Below are 22,473 nucleotides of genomic sequence, written 5' to 3' on the forward strand. Positions count from 1 at the left end.
CTCTCAGTTTGTGCCATGTTCTGGCTACTTTAAATAAAGGCAGCATTAAACATGGGGTTGCTGAAATATTTTTATTTGGTAAAGTTCTTTGTTTTCCTCGATAAAGTGATAGTCATTTTAATTTTTAAGAATTTAAAAATTGTTTTCTAAAGTAACACTGGTTTACAAGGGTGTAGATGTTTATAAATTTTAGGGGTAGAGTGTTAACCACATCTTACCCCAAACAAAATCCTGTACCTCTCTGCCACAGTCCACCAGACCCAATTTACTCTCCCCATCCGACTTGATCAGTAGTCAGAATCAAAGGGGTGATTCTGATTCTCACTAAATGCTGTCTCTTCCCTTGTTTGATTTCTTTGTATGCCACATGTGAGTAAGATCATCTGGTCTTTAAACAAATATTTAAACTGTGGCCAGAAATGATATCCACTTACCTTAGTTTATATTATGATGTTTTTCACTATTCCATTATGCATTAGTTATTCATTGTGCATTAACTATTGACTTAACCAAGAACAGACTTATTCATTATATTTGATTCTGACAGCTTAGAGGATCACTTGTTCTCATAAGTTCTAAGTATATATATGTATATATATACATATATATGTATATATGTTCCAAATTATTTTTCTTCCCTTGTAAGCTAACTTCAACCATGTCTCTCAAAGCTCACAACAAAAATAGCATGTTATTTACTCATGCATGCCTCATTGTTTTCCTTCCTAACAATAAAAATGGCATTTTATTTGCTCATGGGTACTTCTAGTGAATCTCTAGAATCCAGTATGCCTTTCCAATTTGTTCATCAATGTCAATGTTTGAAGTTTGTCTCCAGGTGTTGTAGGAGTGGTCTTAATAGACAATTAACTCAGAAATGTAATTACTCCCCTAAGAACTGCTTCAATGAAATTATTTCAAATCAAAGTTGTCACTTTTTATAAATATTCTCATGAGATGACTTGTTATATAAAACTGTCAAATTAATGACTCTATAAAACAAATCAACTCATTTTGCCTACAAATAGAACTTGTAAAACCTGTTTTCTTTGTAGTGTTTTCCAAAAATATTTTTTCCCAAAAAGTTTGCTGATTATTTATGTAAATATGTATCCATTAAGAGTTTTTAATTAATATTAATAACTATGGAATCCCCATTTTTATCCATATATGCATTGGGACATAAACAAAAACAAATTTGAGGAATTATAAATCTTGCTTATAGTACTTTACTCATTCTCTGTTTTGAAAGCAAGTATTTGAGATGATTTAATTTGACACTTAAAAGCAGCACAACTGAAAATTACATTTGTATAACATATTATGATAATTTGTTCCCTTTAGTTGAATATCTATCTCTGTTTTAAGCTAGAATTTCAGGGAGAAGTGTCATAAACTGCATAATTAGAATTCTGAATAAATAGTTGTGTGAAACTATTAATAAATATTCTAGTCGTACTGAAGGACATTTTAACTGAGTCAAATTAAGAAAACAGTACTTCCCTATACAAGGATATTGTTGGGAGATTATTCATTAAATTATATAGTACCACTTTGATTTCATTTTTATTTGGTTAGAACTATAACCTTGGTCTCATCTCAGTAATAGAAATTATTGCATTCTTATGAATTTTTTTCTTGTCACTAATAATTGTTTCTTTTGTATTATTTTCTGTTACATTTAGGATCAAATCCTAGACTACAGGGATGAAATGTTTTGTTTATTAAATATAATTTTTATTCACTGGATTAATTGTACTGTTTCTGCCAGTATTCATTTGGCTTTTCATTTTGCACAGTCCCTAAATATTCTTTATCATTTTACCTTAAATTGTACTGCATCTATTCAATACGAGTTTTTCACAAATTTATTTTTTCTTATAACTTGTAAATAAAGTCTCAGAATTTTGTCCAGTGTTATACATTTTCAATTAATCTCCATTAATTGTTTCTTATTGCCTGCAATAATCATCAAAACTCCTCTTCAAATTTTTCCATTTTTATAGCATCACACTTGATGGTCCCTGTTTTTCTCATATTACTTCCTGAGTAATATTTCCAGCCCTTAACAGGCATTTTGTTGAAATTATACATCTTTTCCAATACTAAATTCGTTTGAACAATTTTTTTTCATGTATCTTCTCATATGTCTTGTCATTCCTTTTGAGCCTTTCCTTTTGCCATCATTTATTTGGGGTAGTTTGTATTAGTTAAATTAACTTTTACTTTTATATCATTAGGAGTATTAAATTTGTCCACACCTCTCAAAATGAATGTGACTTTCATCAATTGAATTTATATTGGTAAAATTCAAGTTTGTGAAAATTTTTTTTATCTGATACTCTTAAATTTGCTTTACACTCAACTTTGCAAAAGTGTCTATTTTTGTATTGCTCTATATAACTCTGAATGTTAAACTCTATCTTTCTTTATATTCAGGTCATGTATAAAAATACTTTATTTCCAAAAATATTGTAGATTATTCAAAATGATATAAACAAAAATATCTTAGTAAACTAGAAAATTATGGCAATACTTTCATAAATTTTATAAGTAAAAATTATAAATATAAAAAATATACACTTGTTGGAAGATAAAAACATTTTGTGAGAAACCAAGGAAACTAGACCTCTCATAGTAGTGCATTTTATTAGCACAAATTACCACAAGTTCCTATAATGAGAGACTGGTAATTTCTAATAATTGATATTCTGTAGTTTAGAGAGCAACTGCATTTTGACATATATTTTCACCTTCTAAGTGAAAATACCAGTCTCAAAAACCAGGCATGCATTTAAACCTGTGACACAGTTTGCCTACATAGGTTTATATATTTTAATTTTGACTATGATGAAAGTATTTCACCAATAATAGTAATTTATGAATAAAAATGTAATTTACAGAATACCTTGGCAGTGAATGTTGATCGCTTCATCACAGCTCAGTCATGTTTAGAAAATCTAAGCAAGCTGCATGATTACTCCAGGAAGCATGGAATGATGTGTTCAAATTAGTACCATCTGTGGATAGAAAAAGTTTGAGGTTTTTAGTCATTCTTAAAGAATGGAAATCCGATTCTCCATGCTAAAATGAGTGTAATCCTTTTTGTATCTGTAATTCAATAGTGCAGTTGCCTTGAAATAGTCTAGTTCAACACACAGTTCATCAAAAGCAAAGATATTGGATATAAATGAGGGTTATTGCTGGTCACTTATAAGTGCTTCTGAGGTAGCCTTGTTTAAAATATCATATGCTAAATTATGAATATTGTCTTTTATTCTATGCATGCTCATATTCCTAAATAAATTGAGAATGTGGACAATATTTTGTACCCCACAAAAACCAAAGGACAGTCTCAAGGAACTGTAGTTTTTCATAGATTTTGCACTCATTCAGTGCCCATCTGTGCTGGACGCTGGGCATTGTGCCACTCCCATCACTTATATTATTGCTGAAAGCATCACTATTATGCAAATCTAATTTAGCTGAGTAAAAATTATTCTTGTCTGTTTCTTTGTCAAGTTAAAACATTATACTAACCTTTTCTTTGGTGTGAAGAATCTTGCCTATGAAACACTGATTTGGAAACAGCAGAGTCTGGAGACCAATGTTTATTGTTAAAAGTATTGTCTGAGAAACAAAGTTTTCCACTCAAGTCTCCTTTTCTAAAATTCAGACTTCAGTGGAAGAGCAATGTTGGTTATAGTGTTTGTATCACCCAGTCAGCCCTCTTATTTGTCTGGGAACAGGCAGCTGTCTCTCAAGGATTGTATAGATAATGTTTCCCTTTGCCTTCAGTTATTTGGTAAATCCTAGGAACCTGAAAATTGAATCATAGAATGGATGGTGTATGGTGGACTCGCCAAACAAGAGAAACGTCAATACTAAGCTTCTTAGCTCTCTTGAGAAAGACTATAATTTTAAAGCAAATGAAAAGTCCATTTAAATTCTCAAGTATCCTCTCTGCATCTGGGATAAAAATGCAAATATGAATCTATTCTTGAATACGCTAGCTAACTTTTTTTGATTCTGACTTAATCTCCAGACCCTTCTTTCTATAGACCCGATGGTCTTCTTTAAGTTGTTCCAATGTCATGCTCTCTTCTCTTAGAATCTGAAGATACTTCTATGATTTTCCTCTGGCAATATGCTTATCTATCTTTGACTAAATTACATTTTGCTAGTAAAGTCTTTCCTGAGCATCTAAGTGAAATTTTCTATTATGTCTTCTTATATGCTTGTTCATATATTAACAAAGTATTTGTTGTATGCCTATTTTGTTGCAAAAATTAATGGAGACCTACAGAGATGCAATCTAGTATGCATATTGTCATTTGTATATAAGTCATAAGTAAGCATAAGTACTTTGAAGTAATTGCTCAGATTTTTTTCTTGAGGTAAATGTGTAATAAACCCCTCTGATCTTGGTATAAATGTTGAAATGAAGTTGAGAGAAAACTTAGGTTTTTAAAAAAATTTTTTATTAGTGAATCACCGTGAGGTACAGTTACAAACTTATGAACTTTCGTGTTTGCATTTCAGTTATACAGTAATTGTTTACCCATCCCTCCACCAGTGCCCATTCTCCTCTACCAATGTTCCCAGTATCCCTCCCACCACCCCCACCCCATCCTCCACCACCCCACCCTGCCTCTGCAACAGGGCATTCCTTTTTGTTCTCTCTCCTTTTGGATGTTGTAGTTTGCAATAGAGGCATTGAGTGGCCATCATGTTCGGTCTATAGTCTAATTTCGGCACTCATCTTTCAACCCGAATGGGTCCTTCCAACATTCTCTATCTGGTGTTCCCTTCTCTATCTCAGCTGCCTTTTCCCCCAGCATGTGAGGCCAGTTTCCAAGTTGTGGGGCAGATCTTCTGGTCCTTATCTCTACTACTCTTGGGTGTTGTTGGTGTTGTTGTCTTTTAATATGGCATATCTCACTTTGTAGTGGGGGATTGTTTGTTTTGTTTTGTTTTAGGATAATAGCAGGCTATACTCAGGACTTATTCTTGGCTCTGCTTGAAAATCACTCCTAGCCGGTTCAGGGGGACCTTATGGAGTACGTGGGAAGTTAGCCATACACAAGGCAAGTACTCTGGACTTGCTGTACTATTTCTCCAGCTCCCTCAATTTTCTATTTTAGTATAACACCATTATCACAGATTCAGTGACTTAAAGCAATATACATTGGCTCACATTATTATAGTCAAAGTTGGGCATGTAGGCCTGGGTTCTCTGAAGTTTTCCCCACCCCCACCTTGCATGGTGTTCAGGGGCTACTCAGGCATGCCCCCCTAGTGATGCTTGAGAGACCATTTGTGGTGCTGGAAATTCTAACCAGGTTTGAGATGATGCAAGGAAAGTGTATGCCTTAACCTCTGTAATATCTCTTCAGACTTTCTATCCAAATTTTTAAATCTAAAATCAAGGTATCGATCTGATTCTTTTCATATGAAACTTGTGTCCATTATTCAAATTCATTTAGTTATTGTAGAATTCCATTTCTTACAGCTGTGTAGAACTAAGATCTATCTGTATTTCCTGCATCACTCTTTGCTGAGATCTACTCTCAACTTTGGTGATATCCTAAATTTTTTTTCATTTGACTACTGCCTTCAGAAATAGTAATAGGTACCTGGACAGGATGGCAGTGGATGCGCAGAACGTTTCAGCTTGGGGTGTCTGCGCTGTGTACCTTGATTCCTGTCCCCCACAGACCAAGCCTGGAAACCGGATTTCCTGGGGATTGGTTAAAAACGCAGCTCTGGGAAGGAGCCTTGACCCGGGCTGGTACCTGGATGGAGTAGAGAAGGGATCACTAAGAAAATGATGGCTGGAGGAATCAGTTGGGATGGGAGATGCATGCCGAAAGTAGATAATGAAACAAACATAATAACCTCTCAGTGTCTGTGTTGCAAGCCATAATGCCCCAGTGTTGAGAGAGAGTATGGGGAATATTGTCTGCCATGGAGGCAGGGGGAGGGTGGGAAAGAGGGGGTATTCCCGGGATATTGTTGGTGGGGAATGTGTACTGATGGAGGGACGGGTATTTGATCATTGTGAGATTGTAACCCAAACATGAAAGCTTGTAACTATCTCATGGTGATTCAGTAAAATAAAAAAAAAATAGCAATAGGAATATTTTTGTACACTGGACTTATCTCTTGCTTTAAATATCTAGCTACCTCATTTACTAGTCATTTTAACCTCTGTTTTTAAAGAAATCTTAAATCAAACATACTGATAAACTCCCTTATTTTAATTAAACTGATTTGAATTCTAAACTACAACTGCAAAATTCTTCTACTTCAGTACCTAAACCAGTGTCCGGATGAAAAAAATAAAAGAGGTAGTTTTATATTCTAGGAACCAGGAATCTTAGGATTTAAATGAAGGTCAGATATAAAAAGACAGGGTCACCAAGATAATTTCTAGATTTCCTATTTACTCAACCATTCCTAAGACTTCATCCAATATACAGGCAATTTTTTTAAAAAAATGACTTTCTCAGAGACTAGAGATATAGCACAGGGTTGAAGACATTTGTCTTGTAAGTGGCTGACCCTTCCCTTGGTCCGTGGCACTCTGTATGGCTCCCTGAGCACTGTTAGGAGCACCCACCACATCTGGCCCCAGCCTCAACAAAACCCAAGGCAACAAAACCCCAACTCTTTATCCAATCACTTGTTACAGATTAGCATTTTTAGAAATTTTCTAGTTAAGTATATTATGTACTATCACTATTATGTGATAGTGTGGGCAGAGAGTCTCTTGCCTGCACGCCTTGCTGTCTTCCCTGGGGCCCCTCTGAAGGGATGGGCTCCAGCTTCCCACCCCAAGCAGAGCTCCTTGCGGCCTAAGACCACTGGAACCTAGGCACAGCCATGCTCGAGGGCCCTCTCCACATGTTTGGACAGGCCTTATGCATGAAGGTACCAGCAGAGGAACCCAGGTGTGTGTAATCCCATCAACGGCCAACATCCAGAGACTTAAAAGCCAGCTCCCAGAATAGATATCTTGTAGCCTACTTCTCCCTCTGGGAGAAACTGGCAAGTTTCTGAGAGTTTCCTGCCCACATGGGACAGCCTTGCAAGCTTTCCATGGTGTATCCATATGCTAAAGCCAGTAACAAGCTGGATCTTATTCCCTTGCCCCTGAAAGAGCCTCCAGTGGAGGGCCGAGTCAAGAGAGATTTATAAGATCTCAGGGAAAGGACAAATGGAGAGGTTGCTGAGCCCGCTCGAGAAATCGATGATTAATGGGATTTCATGATCGTGTGATCACTATTATATAATGATAAATATTAGGATGTGAAAACAGAACAATAATTGAACCTGATTATTTAAAGTAAAGTACTATTTTCCATGGCTTTAGATGTTTTATCCTCTTCTGTTAATGAAAAAATGTGAAAACAAATGGCTTGTAGATCACTCAGTAAAATTCATCAGAAGTCCAAATTTTCACCTGAAATCTAAATTTCTCTTGAAGACTCTAGACTCTTTTTTCACTTTCTAATATCTCCTTCTGTGTTTTTTGAAGGCTGGAATGACATCACAGCGGGTAGGGCGTTTGCCTTGCACGCAGCCGACCCGAGTTCGATTTCCCTGCCCCTCTCAGAGGGCACAGCAAGCTACCGAGAGTACCTCGCCTGCATGGCAGAGCCTGGCAAGCTCCCCATGGAGTATTTGATATGCCCAAATCAGTAACAAGTCTCACAATGGAGATGTTCCTGGTACCCATTCGAGCAAATCGATGAGCAATGGGATGACAGTGTTTTTGATATGAATTTTGAAGTTATCACGTCATGGAGAATTGCTTAGTCTTTCATTCAAAAGTTCTCTTTCTACAATTGTCCCCTTCTAGGTTAATAATGAATTATCTTTCTGTTTGTTCAATCCAAAACTATAAGAAATTTTCCTTCTTTCTTTTCTCCCTCTATGTGATTTGGTGGCAAATTAAATATGTTTGCCTTCAGATTACATTGCAGATCTAAGTGATTTTGTTCCTTTATTCTACTGTAACCCTGGTACAGACTGTGTTGATCTCCTGTGTTGGCACTGTACTAGCTGTTTTATTTCTGACTCCACTCCAGTATATTCCCTACCCAGTAGCTTGGTTTGTTACTATCTGATTTTAGAGTTTGTCACTCCCCTGCTAAATAAGTCATTAAAACGTCATCCAATGATGGATATAATATAGCCTTCAGCCTTTCATTTTGAGACTATATTTCAACTAGCCATAAGGATCTCTCTGCTTTATCAGATATGCTCAAATATTCTAGACATGCTTCCAGTTTAGGGCAATGCAGTATCTTTTGCAGGGAAAAGGCTTCACATATTTTCATAGCAGCTTTCCTACCCTTTTAGCAACTTTATATCTTCTATCAGTGAAGTTTTCTCTGACTGCCTAATTTAAAATCTTAGTATTTTGCAAATTCTCTCCCTTCTTTTTTTCCTCTATACTATAATCATCAGCCAAAACAAAATAAATGCATATTTATTCCTTAGTATAATACTGCAAAATATAAATTTATATGTCAAAGGTTCTTTTCTATTTTTAACTTTACATGTTATATAATAAGAATTAAATAGATTTCTATATATGTATTATCTTGTTAATATAGTATGAAGTTTTCATGATGTATGTAATTTTTATACAGGCCATTATTTCTAGCTCAGTTTTCATGCATATACATGGGGGAAATGTGGTTAAAGATAACCTGTACTAACTTGTTCATTGCATGTCCACATTTCTAACAATGTTTTAATTATTTATTCACTAAATGGCTGTCTCTTGCAAATAGGCATAAATTTTTTATTTCTTAAATATCTGACTTGAGGCTCAGAATCTAGGTGTTTTGCAAATGTGATAGATGTTTGCGAACCAGTAATTAATACTAACACCATATGTTTGTAGATATTTGGAGGAGTGACTATTTGGATTTTTTGCCATTAAAGAAACAATTGGAAGGTTTGGAGAGATAGTACAACTGGTAAGACACAGGCTTTGCATGCAGACAATCCAGGTTCAATTCCTGGCACCCCATATGTCCATAGAGCACCACCAGGAATGATCCTAAAACATGGGTCCAGGAGTAAACCCTGAACACAACTAGGTGTTGTCCAAAATAACCAAAACTAGATTTTTTTTCTTTTTTGTTGAGTTTTTTGAGATATTTATGTATATATATATATATATATATTTGCATACCAATCTTTTATGAAACATGCTGAATTTTCTTTATAATCAATAATTACTATATATAAAATGTGAACTCATCTATCTAGGCAATTAAACATGAGATGATATTTATTCACAATGAAAGACCGAAAACTATCAGCTATACCTAGTAAAGTAGTTAAGGTTATGTGAACATGCACTTTAGTTTTGTACCAGTTCTTAAATAAGAAGCCAAATTAAATTTATATAAGTCACTTAGATTGGATTTGGAATCAAACTTAGGAATATAAAGATCACAATAGTTCTGTCTGCCACCCTTTTGAATGGGTTATCCCTTGAGGATTATCACCTTAAGACCACTAATTAAGTGTCAGGATATTTTCTGTAGGGCGATTATTATTACAGATCTCACCACTTAGGTACAAAATAAAAGAATATTTTAAAACCTCATTTACTTCTTCTGTCCACATAATGTATGATAATTCTAACTGATCTCATTTTCTTTCATTTTTAGTACCCAGTGTTCCCGGAAAGATTGCTTTTTCTCATGTTCAGTCAACTAGTGCAACACTGACATGGATGAGACCTGAAACAATTCATGGTTACTTCCAAAATTATAAGATCACCACTCAACTTCGGGCTCAAAAGTGCACAGAGTGGGAACCTGAAGAATGTGTTGAAAATCAAAAAGTCCAGTACCTCTATGAAGTTGATCTAACAGAAGAGACAGTATATGGATTAAAGAAATTTAGATGGTATAGATTCCAGGTGGCTGCCAGCACTAATGCTGGTTATGGAAATGCTTCAAATTGGATCTCTACACAAACCCTACCTGGTCGTAAGTACTACATACCTAATCTTTATATTAATGAGACCGATGTTTTGCATTCCATTTCAATGAATGATATTAACTCAGTATGATTGTGTATATTAAAAATTACTATCAGAGGGCCTAGAGTGATAGAATAGTGGGTAAGGCTCTTTTCTTGAATGCTGCTGACCTGGGTTTGATCTCCAGCATAACATGTTGTTCCTAGAGCACTTCCAGGAGTGAACCCTGTGTTCAGAGCCAAAAGTAACCCCTGAGCATAAGAAAGAAAGAAAGAAAGAAAGAAAGAAAGAAAGAAAGAAAGAAAGAAAGAAAGAAAGAAAGAAAGAAAGAAAGAAAGAAAGAAAGAAAGAAAGAAAGAAAGAAAGAAAGAGAGAGAGAGAGAGAGAGAGGGAGGGAGGGAGGGAAGAAGGAAGGAAGGAAGGAAGGAAGGAAGGAAGGAAGGAAGGAAGGAAGGAAGGAAGGAAGGAAGGAAGGAAGGAAGGAAGGAAGGAAGGAAGGAAGAGAAAGAAAGAGAATAAAGGGGAGAGAGAGCAAAAAGAAAGAGAAAAAAGAGAAAAGTAAAAAGAAAAGAAAGGAAGAGAAAGATTAAAAAATATAAAAAAAAAAGAAAAAAAAAGTGAGGTGGGAGCCAGAAAGATAGTATAGTGGGTAAGGTGCTTACTTTGCATGTGGCCAACCAAGATTTGATTCCTGGTAACTCATAGATACCCCATATACTACCAGGACTGATCCCTGAGTGCAGAACCAGGTGAAATCCCTGAGCTTTGCTGGGTATGGCCCTCAAACCAATAAAATAAAATAACTGTTAAGTGGTCTTTAGTGGGAAAGTTACCATGGAAGAGGGATAAGGAGGACTCTAGGGGCACTAGGAAGTGGTGACGGAGGGAAGTGATGATGGAGTGGTGATGGAGGAAAGTGGTGGCACGTGTCATGCTGGAACTTTCTGTGTGTGAAACCCTACCATTAACACTATTGTATATCATAGAACATGAAATTATAAAAAATAAGATGTTTTTAGTGTACAAGAGCATATTAATTTCCATTGGAAATAAATACATTGGAAAACTCAACTTGGTTATTATTTGAACTTCTCTCAAACTCCTAGTTATGCCAAAAGTCATAGTCTTATATTGTCTCAGAGCATCATGGACCTTACTTATGGTCCATCATTCAGTCATCCACATCAACTCTTGTTGAGTGACCTCTGCAGTGCCTGTATTTTTCCTTAGTATCTGGAGATTCTGTTGCTTTTATAGTGTTTTTGGTTTGGGGGCTACACCCAGTGATGTTCCATACTTATACCTGCTATGTGCTGGGCATCATTCCTGGTAGTGTTCATGGGACAATATGGGGTGCCAGGGATTGAACTCAGGCCAACCACATGCAAGATAAGTGACCTACCCACTGTACTCTCTCTCTCCAGCCACCAGAATTCTGTTGCTTTTAAAAGTCAAACTTTTAAATTTATTTTAAATTATTTTGGGGAGGGGCCACAACAGTGTTGCTCAGAGTCCACTTCTGGTTCTGTGCTCAGGGATCACTCCTGGTAGTTTGGTAGGGGTGGGTCATATGTAGTGGTGGGGATCCAAGTCAGGTTGGCTGCAGATAAAGCAAGCACCCTCTCCACTGTACTATCTCTCTGGTCCAGTCACAAACTTTTTAGTGATTTTAGGGTTACAAAGATGCACAGACATACATATATGCGTCTGAACTCCAGCTAGATTTTCTTGTTTTGATTTTCGTTTGTTTTTTTAGATTATACCTTGCAGTGTTCAGGGCTTACTCTTGTCTCTGTGTTCCACTTTTGGCTGGGCTTGGGGGACCATATGTGGTGCAGGGGACCACACATAGGTAGGGTGTGTGCCAAGCAAGCACCTTACCAGTTGAACTATTTCTCCAGTCCCTGATCACCAATTTGAAATGAGGAGAAAGAAAATATACAGAGAAGGTACCAAAAATAATCACCGGAAACTATACTGTTATCTTTTCAGGACTTTTGCCATCAAGTAAAATGCTTTTAATTGTAGTGCTCTTATAAGTAAAATATTTTCTTGCAAATAGTTATATACTTTATAAATAATTGACTACCCTATTTGATTAGGCAGCATCTTTAAACACAATCAAGTAAATAAATTTATTACTTAATCTAACCATTTTAAGGTAACTGCCTTTTATTTATTTATTTAGCATTATTTTTCCTATACTTTTTTCTTTTTTAAAAAAATTATTTTATTTTTACAGTTATATGGTTGATCATGATTGAATTTCAGTCATACAATGTTCCAATAGCCTTCTCTTTGGCAATGTACATTTCCCATCACCAATGGCCCCAGGTTTTTTTTCCCCTCCCACCATCTTCACCTTTCACTATCTTTCCTTGTGGCAGGTACTTTTCCTCTCTCTCTCTCTCTCTCTCTCTCTCTCTCTCTCTCTCTCTCCCTCTCTTTCTCTCTCTGTCTCTGTCTCTGTCTGTCTCTGTGTCTCCTCTGTCTCTCTGTCTCTGTCTCTCTGTCTCTGTCTCTCTTTTTCTCTCTCTCTCTCTCTCCCTTTCCTTCTAGGCATCATGGTTTGCAATTTGCAATGTAGGTACTGAGAGGTTAATAGTGAATCTTCTTTTACCTACTTTCAGCAATCAGCTCTTGTCCAGAGTGATAATTTCCAAATATCATTGGCAGTTAGGACAGAGAAAGGACCAATAAAATAATCTAATTTTTTTTTCAAACATAGCACTGCAATGGCTGAGATGCAAAGCAAAAAAAAAAAAAATCCCAAAAGTGTATATCATTCTATCTTTCTTTTTATTCTTCAAAGTGTATATAATATATCATTCTGAATTCTCCCTGAAATATAGTTTCTGTGCCCTGAATTCTTCAGGATAAAGGTCAGATCACTCAGGTAACTGGTCCCAACACCATCCCACTTAAACCATATGAGCTTGCTTGCTTTCCCGTTCTAGTGTCTTCACTAGTTGATGGCTTTCAAACCCAAGATAAGTTGATGGCTTTCAAATCCAAATCACAATTTTTAAAAATAGTGTGATGCTTCTTAGTAGAGAATTTCCACACACTGTACAGTAAAGGCTGATTGGTATTGAAGGCTTCATGGATTTTGGGGGCAAAAACCTACTTTGATTTAGAGGCTATCTTTTCTCAGCCAGTGAATATGTATTGTTCCTATACCCCAGTGTATCTGGCATAATACTTGTATAAAATGCCCCATAAAGGATTATCAATGTAATTCCACATTTGAAATAGGGTCCACATATTTAGCCTTCAACATAGTTCTTAGCCTTACTTTTTAACACTTTGCTCTTGATTTCTAGAAATGTGATCTGTCTTACGGTTTTCTCCTGTCTCCTTCTTTCTCAGACTCCTTTCTTGGATTCTTCATTTTCTTACACAAACAGACAAATGTTACACAACAAACAAAATCCTTGGAAGTGTGTAGTGCTCATAGACATTTACCCTTTTCCCCCATCATTATGGGCTGTAGCGCTACCACAGTGGGTAGGGCATTTGCCTTGCACGCGGCCAACCTGACTTGGATTCCTCTGTCCCTCTCTGAGAGCCCAGCAAGGTACGGAGAGTATCCCACCCGCATGGCAGAGCCTGGCAAGCTACCCGTGGCATATTCTATATGCCAAAAACAGTAACAAACAAGTCTCACAATGGAGATGTTACTGGTGCCCTCTCGAGCCAATCAATGAACAGTGGGATGACATTGTTACACTGCTACCCAATCATTATCAATATCCAACCCGTATGAATCCTCACGTTAAGTGAATGTCTCCTGTTTGATGGCCTTCATCACTGTCATCACTATCATCCCATTTCTTATCTATTTGCTTGAGCAGGCACCAATAACGTCTCCATTGTGAGACTTGTTTGTTACTGTTTTTGGCATACCGAATACACCATGGGGAGCTTGCCAGGATCTGCCAGTCTGATGGCCTTAAGGTCTATTTATAAAATGATAATTTTCAAATCACTGCTTCTGTCTTTGATTGGTCCTTAGACCCCAAACAATATATTCACCTAATCAACTGACTTCAATGAAATGTTTATTGTTTATAGCTCTTGAAATTAACATGGTCTGAGCACCAAACCTTCATTTCCTCGAATCTTTCTTATGTGGTAGGGAGCAACACTACTCATGTAAATCAGAAATTAAAAATGTACGCTTAGATTCTAACAATTATTCATGTCTATCATGCAATATAAAGTCTTACATTTAACTATATTGCTATTGTATTTGTCTCAACTTCTCTTTACGGCTACCATTGACTGACCTCTGGAGTTGCTGAACTTATCTTTCGAAACCAGAATATCTTATAACCACAATTTGAACTTACCATCAGAAAATATTCAATTACTAAGAAATGTATTGATAATTAAGTGCTTATTATACTCATTTATTTCTTTTTCTATTTGTCTAAACCTTGAGAGTTTATTTTTGCTGTCAATATAGTAGAAAGATTTTCCTACACTATTTCCAGGGGATGCTTGCAAAGTTATATTTTTTTTAACAGTGTTATTAAACGAGAAGCAAATATAATGTATTTCTAATTTTATAACAATTTTCTTGGCATTTTAAAACTTACTTTTTTGTTTAATATGCATATGAGGGTGGGGTTAATAAATTAAATGTGGAAGTTGTGAGAATAATTGATTACTTGGTCTTAGTAATGGGGAGGTCACTTTCTCATTATAAATATATTTGAATTTTATAAATAGAAATATCTTTAATTTGTATAATTATTAATTATACAGTAAAAACATATTAGTTATGCTAATCCAAGGAAATATAATCTGCAATTGTGATATAAATATGTATGAACTAGCTAGGTAAAAAATTAAGTAAGTTAAAACAGTGAAAGCAACATCATTACATTTAATATTTAAAGTAATGCTTAGTTGTTGATTTTGCATATTTAAGGTATTATAAACATTTAACAATTATAAAAATAGAATCTTGAAGAATAAAACTAATGATTTGGGGCTGGAGTGTGATTCATTGTTAAAATGCATGCCTTAAGACCTATATTCAATAGCTTGCATCACACACACACACACACAAATGCTTTTATTATCTGCCATTGATTCCAAAAATTAATGTGCTTGTAGTATTACATAAGATCAAGTGGTTGAAATGAAAAGTGCTCTGCGTTATAAAAAAGGCTAAAGTAGAATATAAAATACTCTTATATCACAACTTCAGAAAAATGTTTATTTTGTTCTAATCATATCAAATTGTGCCTAAACTAATATGAGTTACTTACCTGATAGAACTTTTGATCAAATACCTGGACCTCCTTCGTGAGAAGTTTCAGATGTGGGCTAGTTTGAAATCAAATTATTCACGATTTGAATAATTCAACTAAAATCCACCCACTTTGAATAATAAATACATAAAATGTTCTAATGGTTTTCAGATTTAGAAAATATATTGTATTAGATCTCTGAGTTTATAGAGAAGAGTATCACAATTTGGAAATTTAAGTAACAGTTAGAGTGCATACTGAGAGTTAAATTGGATTACTCTTTGAATACCACTCTACAACAGAGAGTAAAGGGAATGGTATTTGGCCAACACAGGTTGACATTTCCATAGGCCATGCACTCTAATCTAGATAATTTAAGTCAAACTGATGTTCTTAGTCTAATAAGTAGAGCACTTGCATTGCATGTGGCCAACCTGAATTCAGCCCTCAGCACCCCATAAGGGCCACCAAGCTTGTCCAGGAATTATTCCGGAGCACAGAGGTAGGAGTAAGCCCCGTGCACAGGTGGGTGTACACACTCCCTCCTAGCACCAAATAGCAAGCAATCTATTAAAATTGCAACTCTCTGCTTCATACTTTCTGATGAGCATGTATTGATGCAAATATAAACACAAAAAAATGTACAAATGGGAGAAATATTTAATTTGAAATGTTAAAGTTTTGCATATTATTTTATTTCTACTTATTTTCTGGTTATTCTTGTATAAAAAAACATTTGGGTTGTGGGTAGGAAAGAAATGTGGATTACAAAATTGTTAAGTATCTCTGTGGTGTAAAAGAGGATTTTGTACAGAGAAGAGATACACAGCTTTAAAAAAGTGTGAGTGTTAAATTAATATGGAATGACACTAGACTCTCGGGATGTGCATCTCTTATAGACCACCAGGACTGGAAGACAGCAAGAAAGGAGAATTCCTGGGGTAACACTTAGGTTGTGAAAACCACAGGATACCATACTCATGAGGAATTTTAACTACCCAAACATCTGTTAGGTTAAAAAATTCAACAAAACATGCCTCATCAAAGAAGCTTTCAAGGAATGCAACTTTATGATCTAAAAAAATAAAAAACCAAATAAAGGGCAACATTAAAAAAAAAACTGTGAAAAAGCTAACAACTTATTATATGTCCAATTATTTTTCTGGTTATTTTAAACTATGCAATGCATTTATAGTTGACGAATGCTATAAAGATAGAAATAAAAATTATGATTTCCATATAGTTATATAAGAGATGCTAATCATAAATACATATGAAAACATAATCAAAGATAAAAATAATTTTTATTTGGTGGCAGTACATTTTTCAAATAGGCTGTATCTTATAGTTGCTAGAAGAAATCAATAATTTATTCTCAACATCATAGTTATACTTGTGTAAGATTAGTTGGATGTTGTTAAAACTCTTCAAAATTAGCACTCTAAGTCTCCCAAATGTATAATTCAATACTTATGTCCTAGACCTGCAGGTTGAAGTTACTTGTATGAACACTTAGGTTTCCACAGACATCTAAAATCTTATATTACCACCACCCTTATCTCACTGCAAACCTTTTTCTCCCTTTATGTTTCATGTGTTACATGTCTGTTCATCCAATTGATCAAGACAGTAACCTAGGAATCATTCCTCATTTTTTCTAACCATTCTGCATCCTAAATTAATAGTTGACTCTCATTAAATTTATCTTCCAAATTTTTTTCTTTCTAAAAAATTTATTTATTGTAATATAGGAAATAATAGTAGCATTAAAAAATGTATGCTATTGATAGACATTCCTCACTAAAGTGCACGTGACCCTCTACCACTATCTTTACACCTATTCTAGTCCGGCTTTCTTTCATCCGGGGTCTGCCCCATCTGTTTTATAATCGGTTCTGAATCTCAATGCCAAAGTTTTAATATTAATTTGTTTATTTTTCTATTGAAGGACCTCTAAAATTAGACTTCATTTTTTTTATTTTTTAAGTTACTAAAGAGATACTTTGGAGGGGTTTCTTTTTCATTTTCTACCCTCTATATGAACCTAGATATTTTGAAAACACAATATCTAGTAGTGACATTATTCCTATAATTAAAAGTATTTGATAATGTTCTCTTTGCCTACTGAGTAAATGCCATTTTTTTAGCATACTCTGCAAGGTCATTTATGATTTTAATTACATTTTTCTTTCTCCTTTATGGCTCCAGATATGTTGTCTGTCTTTCTCTCTCTTTGTTACTTTCTGTCTCTCTTTCTCTCTTTCTTTCTCTCTCTTTCTTTTCTTCTTCCTTTCCTTCTTTCTTTCCCTCCCTTCTTCTCCTTCTCTTTCCTACCCCTCTGCTTCCCTCCAATCCCTCCCCTCCCCTCCACTCCCCACACCTCTTTCTTTTTCTTTAAAAGAAATTTAAAAGGGGAATATTAGAGGAGAGAAAGATGTGTATAAGAAGAAACATGGACTAATCCAGAGTGGAAAAAGCAGACTATATTCTGGGAGGTCATATACAATTTCTTCAAAGTATTGTGCTTTGGTGTTCACTGCATACATAATGGATGCTGCTGCAGGGAAAGTCTTGGACTCTTTATGGTTCTTTCATATTCTTATTGTGACCTTTGACCTTTCGATTCTCCTATAGATTCTCCTTTTTATAGGGAGCATCTATTCTTCTCCAGGCCATTTTTCCTCATTGTTCTTTCTTTTCTTTTTTCTTTTTTTTTTGGGGGGGGCGTAATTTTATTTTAACAGATGCCTTTCTTTGTATTTTATACCAAATACATAAATCAAAGTCTTCTACAAATTCTTGTTTTCCATTTCAACCTCCAAAACTTGTTCCTATAGTTCTGAGTACTGAAAATATTTCTCTCGTAATTGGTTATTTCTCTCCTTTGTGGAATTCTGAGTTCCTTAGCACCAGAGATGACCAGCTCATCATGTCTTACGTGTGTTTTTATATTCTATGACTTTAAGAATAAATGAATATGCTATCTGGGTTCAACAAAACATTTAAATTCAGTGTAAAAGTAATTGTAAAAGTTTTCCAAATGGACAAACTACTTAGTTCATAATATTTTTTGTCAATTTTCCCCTATAATTTGTCTTTCAACAGCCTATATAGTTGTTGCTAAACTGAATTCTTATGGTTGGTTTTATTATAAATAAATTGTGAAATATGCTTATTTCACAATTTATTTATATATTTTTGTGGACTCACGTTGCAGTGCTAAGGTCTTACTCCTGTCTCTCAGTCTCTCTTATAGTGTTAATTATTTTGTTAATAAACATTAAAAAGATAAATTACTGCATATAAGAGAGAAATATATGCATAATAAACTGAGAATTACAAACAACACAGGAAAATATTTTAAGTGTCTTATTTCAGTACAGAGTAAAACATTAGTAACTTAATGGTCAACTGAAGAAAGAAACTGTTAATAAATTTTCATACCATGACTAAAACATTAAAGGTTGACAATCCGTAAAGAAAACAAAAGAGAATAATATCTAACTTTGGGGTACTAGTATGACTACAAAAAAAAAAAGATTTTGACTGAAACCATAATTTAAAGTAAATGCTAGTAAATATATACATGTAAATGCTTAAGAAGTCATTCAGTTATATATTTAACATCAAAAGAGCTTTTGCCAAGTTATTAAATCAGTTTCTTCAGAATTTATATAAAATATTTTTATAACAATTACTTATATGAAATGTTCTACAACACACTTATTAAAAATCAAGCAAAGAAGGGACTGGGCATATAGTACAAAGGTTATGCAATTACCCAACATGTAGCTGATACAAGTACAAATTCTTGCATGTGATAAGGTCTCTTGAGCACAGAATCTAAAATAAGCCTTGAGTAAACAGAGCCAGAAGTAAACCCTAAGTACTGTTTAGTGTTGGCCCAAAATTACTCTCATCAAAATATCAAGCAAAAAAATATATGTATTATGAATCTGTTATTTAAAATATCCAATGATAAATTCTGGCTTTCACACTAAAAATGATGTAGAAACTTTCCAATAATTATAACTCAGTTGCATTTTGTCTTTGTAAAATTCAAATGAATAATCTTATTTTTTTGTCTCACATTTCGGAGCTCATATTGAATTAATTTTGATTTCTGATGATCTCGCCACACCTGGTTCTTAACGAAATATGAAAAATAAGTAATTATTTGTGGTTTTTGTCATTAACCCCAGTTCATATCTGCTTCAGTATTAGAGTCTTGGTCAATTAAATCCTACACCGTTTCTTCCATATTTATCAAGAAAATAGGTAGAATTCTGATGTGACTGTGAAAATATCTCAGTTTTAAAAAGACCATGCTATTGCTATGACTGATGACGTAGAACACTTTTCATCTGGGCCTAATAAAATTCAGGGTCTTATATTGAGATTTTAAGAATAGAGGCTGGAGCGATAGCACATTGAGTAGGGCGTTGCCTTCACCCAGCCGACCCGGGTTCGATTCACAGCATCCCATATGGTCCCCTGAGCACCGCCAGGAGTAATTCCTGAGTGCAGAGCCCAGAGTAATACCTGTTCATTGCTGGGTGTGACCCAGAAAGCAAAAAAAAAAAAAAAAAGGAATAATATTAGTCAAGTTTGATACCACACCAAGTTCCTTAAACAAAATGATTTGTTCATACATCTCATTCAATTTCTGGAATAAAGCCATTTTCTTAGATTTTGACTATGACTCGAGCAAAGTCTAAATAATGGGATGGAAATACCAATGGGGAGATGTTTACTGTGATTATAAAAAGAGAATAATCAAGTCAAAAATAGCACAAAGGGAATATATAATTAAATTATTTTGATGTTATGTATGCTTAACATCAAAAAAATTAGTCTTGCCAAGTTATTAAGCAAGTTTTCCAGAATTTGTATTACATTTTATATATCATTGCATAAATAATTGTAATGCAATTTTAATAAAATCACTAAAATTAAATTATTTAAGATAATTTTAAGGATTATGACTTTGTGATAGTAGCTTTAAAAGCTATGATTAAGAAAATACCTGTACTAAAGACCATAATGAGCAAGAAGAATGAGAGAGAGAGAGAGAGAGAAGGGGGGAAGAAGTGTCTACTCTAGAGCATAGAGGTAGACTGGGTGTGGGTAGTGTAAGAAAAGAAACTTGGGACCTTGGTGATGGGAAACATACTCTCAAGGTATGGGTGTTGGAACATGGCATGACTGAAACCCAATCATGGTCAATTTTGTAACTGGTGATCTCGTGATGATTTAATATTTTTTTTAAAGAAATGTCTGAAAGCATTATACCAACTACCTTTTCTACCTAACATGTTGAATGCAACTTTCCCTAATACGAAAAAATGTCAAACTATATCTTCGGTTCTTTTTCTTTTAATGATACCTTTAGTAGTTATTTTACCTTGATTATGCATACAATGAATAGGAGTACAAAGTGTTGACCTTTGTTCTAGTTCTCACATTTTTTATAGTGATAACCATATAGAATGTTTCCTGGTTGTTCCTATTCAGAGCTTCGAAGTAGCATAGAACTAATGATTCTTCTTGTTGATTTTAGGCAGCATGATTTCCTATTATCACTCTTGAAAGTTTGGGAATGGGGAGAAGTGATGATAAGAAGCAAGCTCTTAGTAGTTTATCTAGAATTAAAATAAAGGGAGGAGAAGACTAATTGGTAATTTGTTGATTAGGTGTGTATTTTCATGTTTATTATCATCTCTCTAGTGCTCTATTACTACTTTCCAAGCTTCTCTGAAGTAGTAATTAACTTCACTTGTTAGCCTTATCACCAAGATTTGTAATCAATGGTTATTTAATCTAAAGTGTGGTGTGTCAGTGTGGTGAAGCAATATTTTTTGTCTTGCTTTGTTTTTACAGAGCCAGGGATAGAACCCAGAGTCTCACATGAGCCTGGCAAGTGTCCTACCACTGAGTTACAACTTTAGTCTTAAACTGGTAGTAGAGGAATATCATGAGGGCTCAGTAAGCTAGAGTAGTGTGTCCTCCCAGTGCCTCAGATCAGTAAGTGTGGGCTGGGACTTCAGAACTTGATTTTGTAGTAATTTTCTAGTTAATATTGATTCTGATCTGGAAAACACATTTTGATACATTTTCACTGTTGTAGAAAATTAGAATAATGATACTATTCTAGACAAAGATGTATCATTTGATCCTAAAATCACTTGTACTGTTGTTATAAAATTTATATTCTTACTTGACATTACTATATAGGAAATTCGCTTTTTGAATGTTTTATATATTTTTTAACTTCGGTTATTCTGCTATGAGTCAGAAAATGACTACTAAGTCTCAAACTATGATGTCTAGTGCTATTGGAATCCATGAATTATTCTTAGATTCATCCATTTAGTAAGAAGAAAAAATTTTAGCTTTCTAGTATTGTTGTTTGTTATATCATCTTTATGTTGAAAACTCTAACTAAGTGACAATATTCTAAATTGCAGGAAATTTCTCACACAAGTAAAAATCCCATTGTAAGGGTTGAAATCAATATATTCTAGTGAAACATCCAACGCATGAGAAGTATTGCTAATTTGCATGATATTGTGACTGGTGAAATGTGCTCAGGAATGTCCCAATCCTGCAGAAATATGGTCAGCTTAATTCCTGAACATCTTTAAGGAACCTTAGTGCTCTGAATTGTTTAAAGCACAAAGAATGCCCAAAACTATCCAGCCAATTAGATTTTGTATACTCTTGAGAAATATCTTAAATGCAAATGTTAATTCTTCCAGGTGTGCTGAATCAAAGCCAACTCATTTCTAGAAGCCAATTAATCTGCATGAAGCAGAGGCAGAAATGAGTCATTCAGTGATGATAGTAATTTAAAATCTGGTATTTCATGTACCAAATATTGAAACTAATATATATTGAAAGATTATCATATTAAGTAGATTTTACCAGGACACAAATTCAAATGGATGTACCATTCAATTCACATGTATACAAACATCAATATTTCCCATGCTATAAAATGCTGTCAAATTACTTTATTATTTTTATTCTTTCAGATAAATCACTGCATCATGGTACACAAAATACAAAGTATTTTTTGAGTATTTTTCACCACTAGATTAGTAGTTGTCAGTAGAAGGCAATGCTGCTACTAAATAAATTTTCCAAGATGAACATTCTTAAAGTGTAGTATTGGGCAGACCAAAATTTGAAAATTTTTAA

General features: G+C 34.5%; 1 protein-coding gene across 1 annotated transcript in view; it reads left to right on the plus strand.

The window, feature by feature from the left end:
* PTPRQ (protein tyrosine phosphatase receptor type Q) overlaps nucleotides 1-22,473 on the plus strand; it is a 213,419-nt gene that overhangs the window by 103,065 nt on the left and 87,881 nt on the right. Inside the window, exon 26 of the mRNA XM_055118437.1 lies at nucleotides 9,696-10,019. Within this exon, the coding sequence (XP_054974412.1) occupies nucleotides 9,696-10,019 (324 nt within the window). The remainder of the gene's footprint in view (nucleotides 1-9,695; nucleotides 10,020-22,473) is intronic.

The sequence above is a fragment of the Sorex araneus genome, chromosome 10, assembly GCF_027595985.1.
Source record: "Sorex araneus isolate mSorAra2 chromosome 10, mSorAra2.pri, whole genome shotgun sequence".
Classification (NCBI taxonomy): Eukaryota; Metazoa; Chordata; class Mammalia; order Eulipotyphla; family Soricidae; genus Sorex; species Sorex araneus.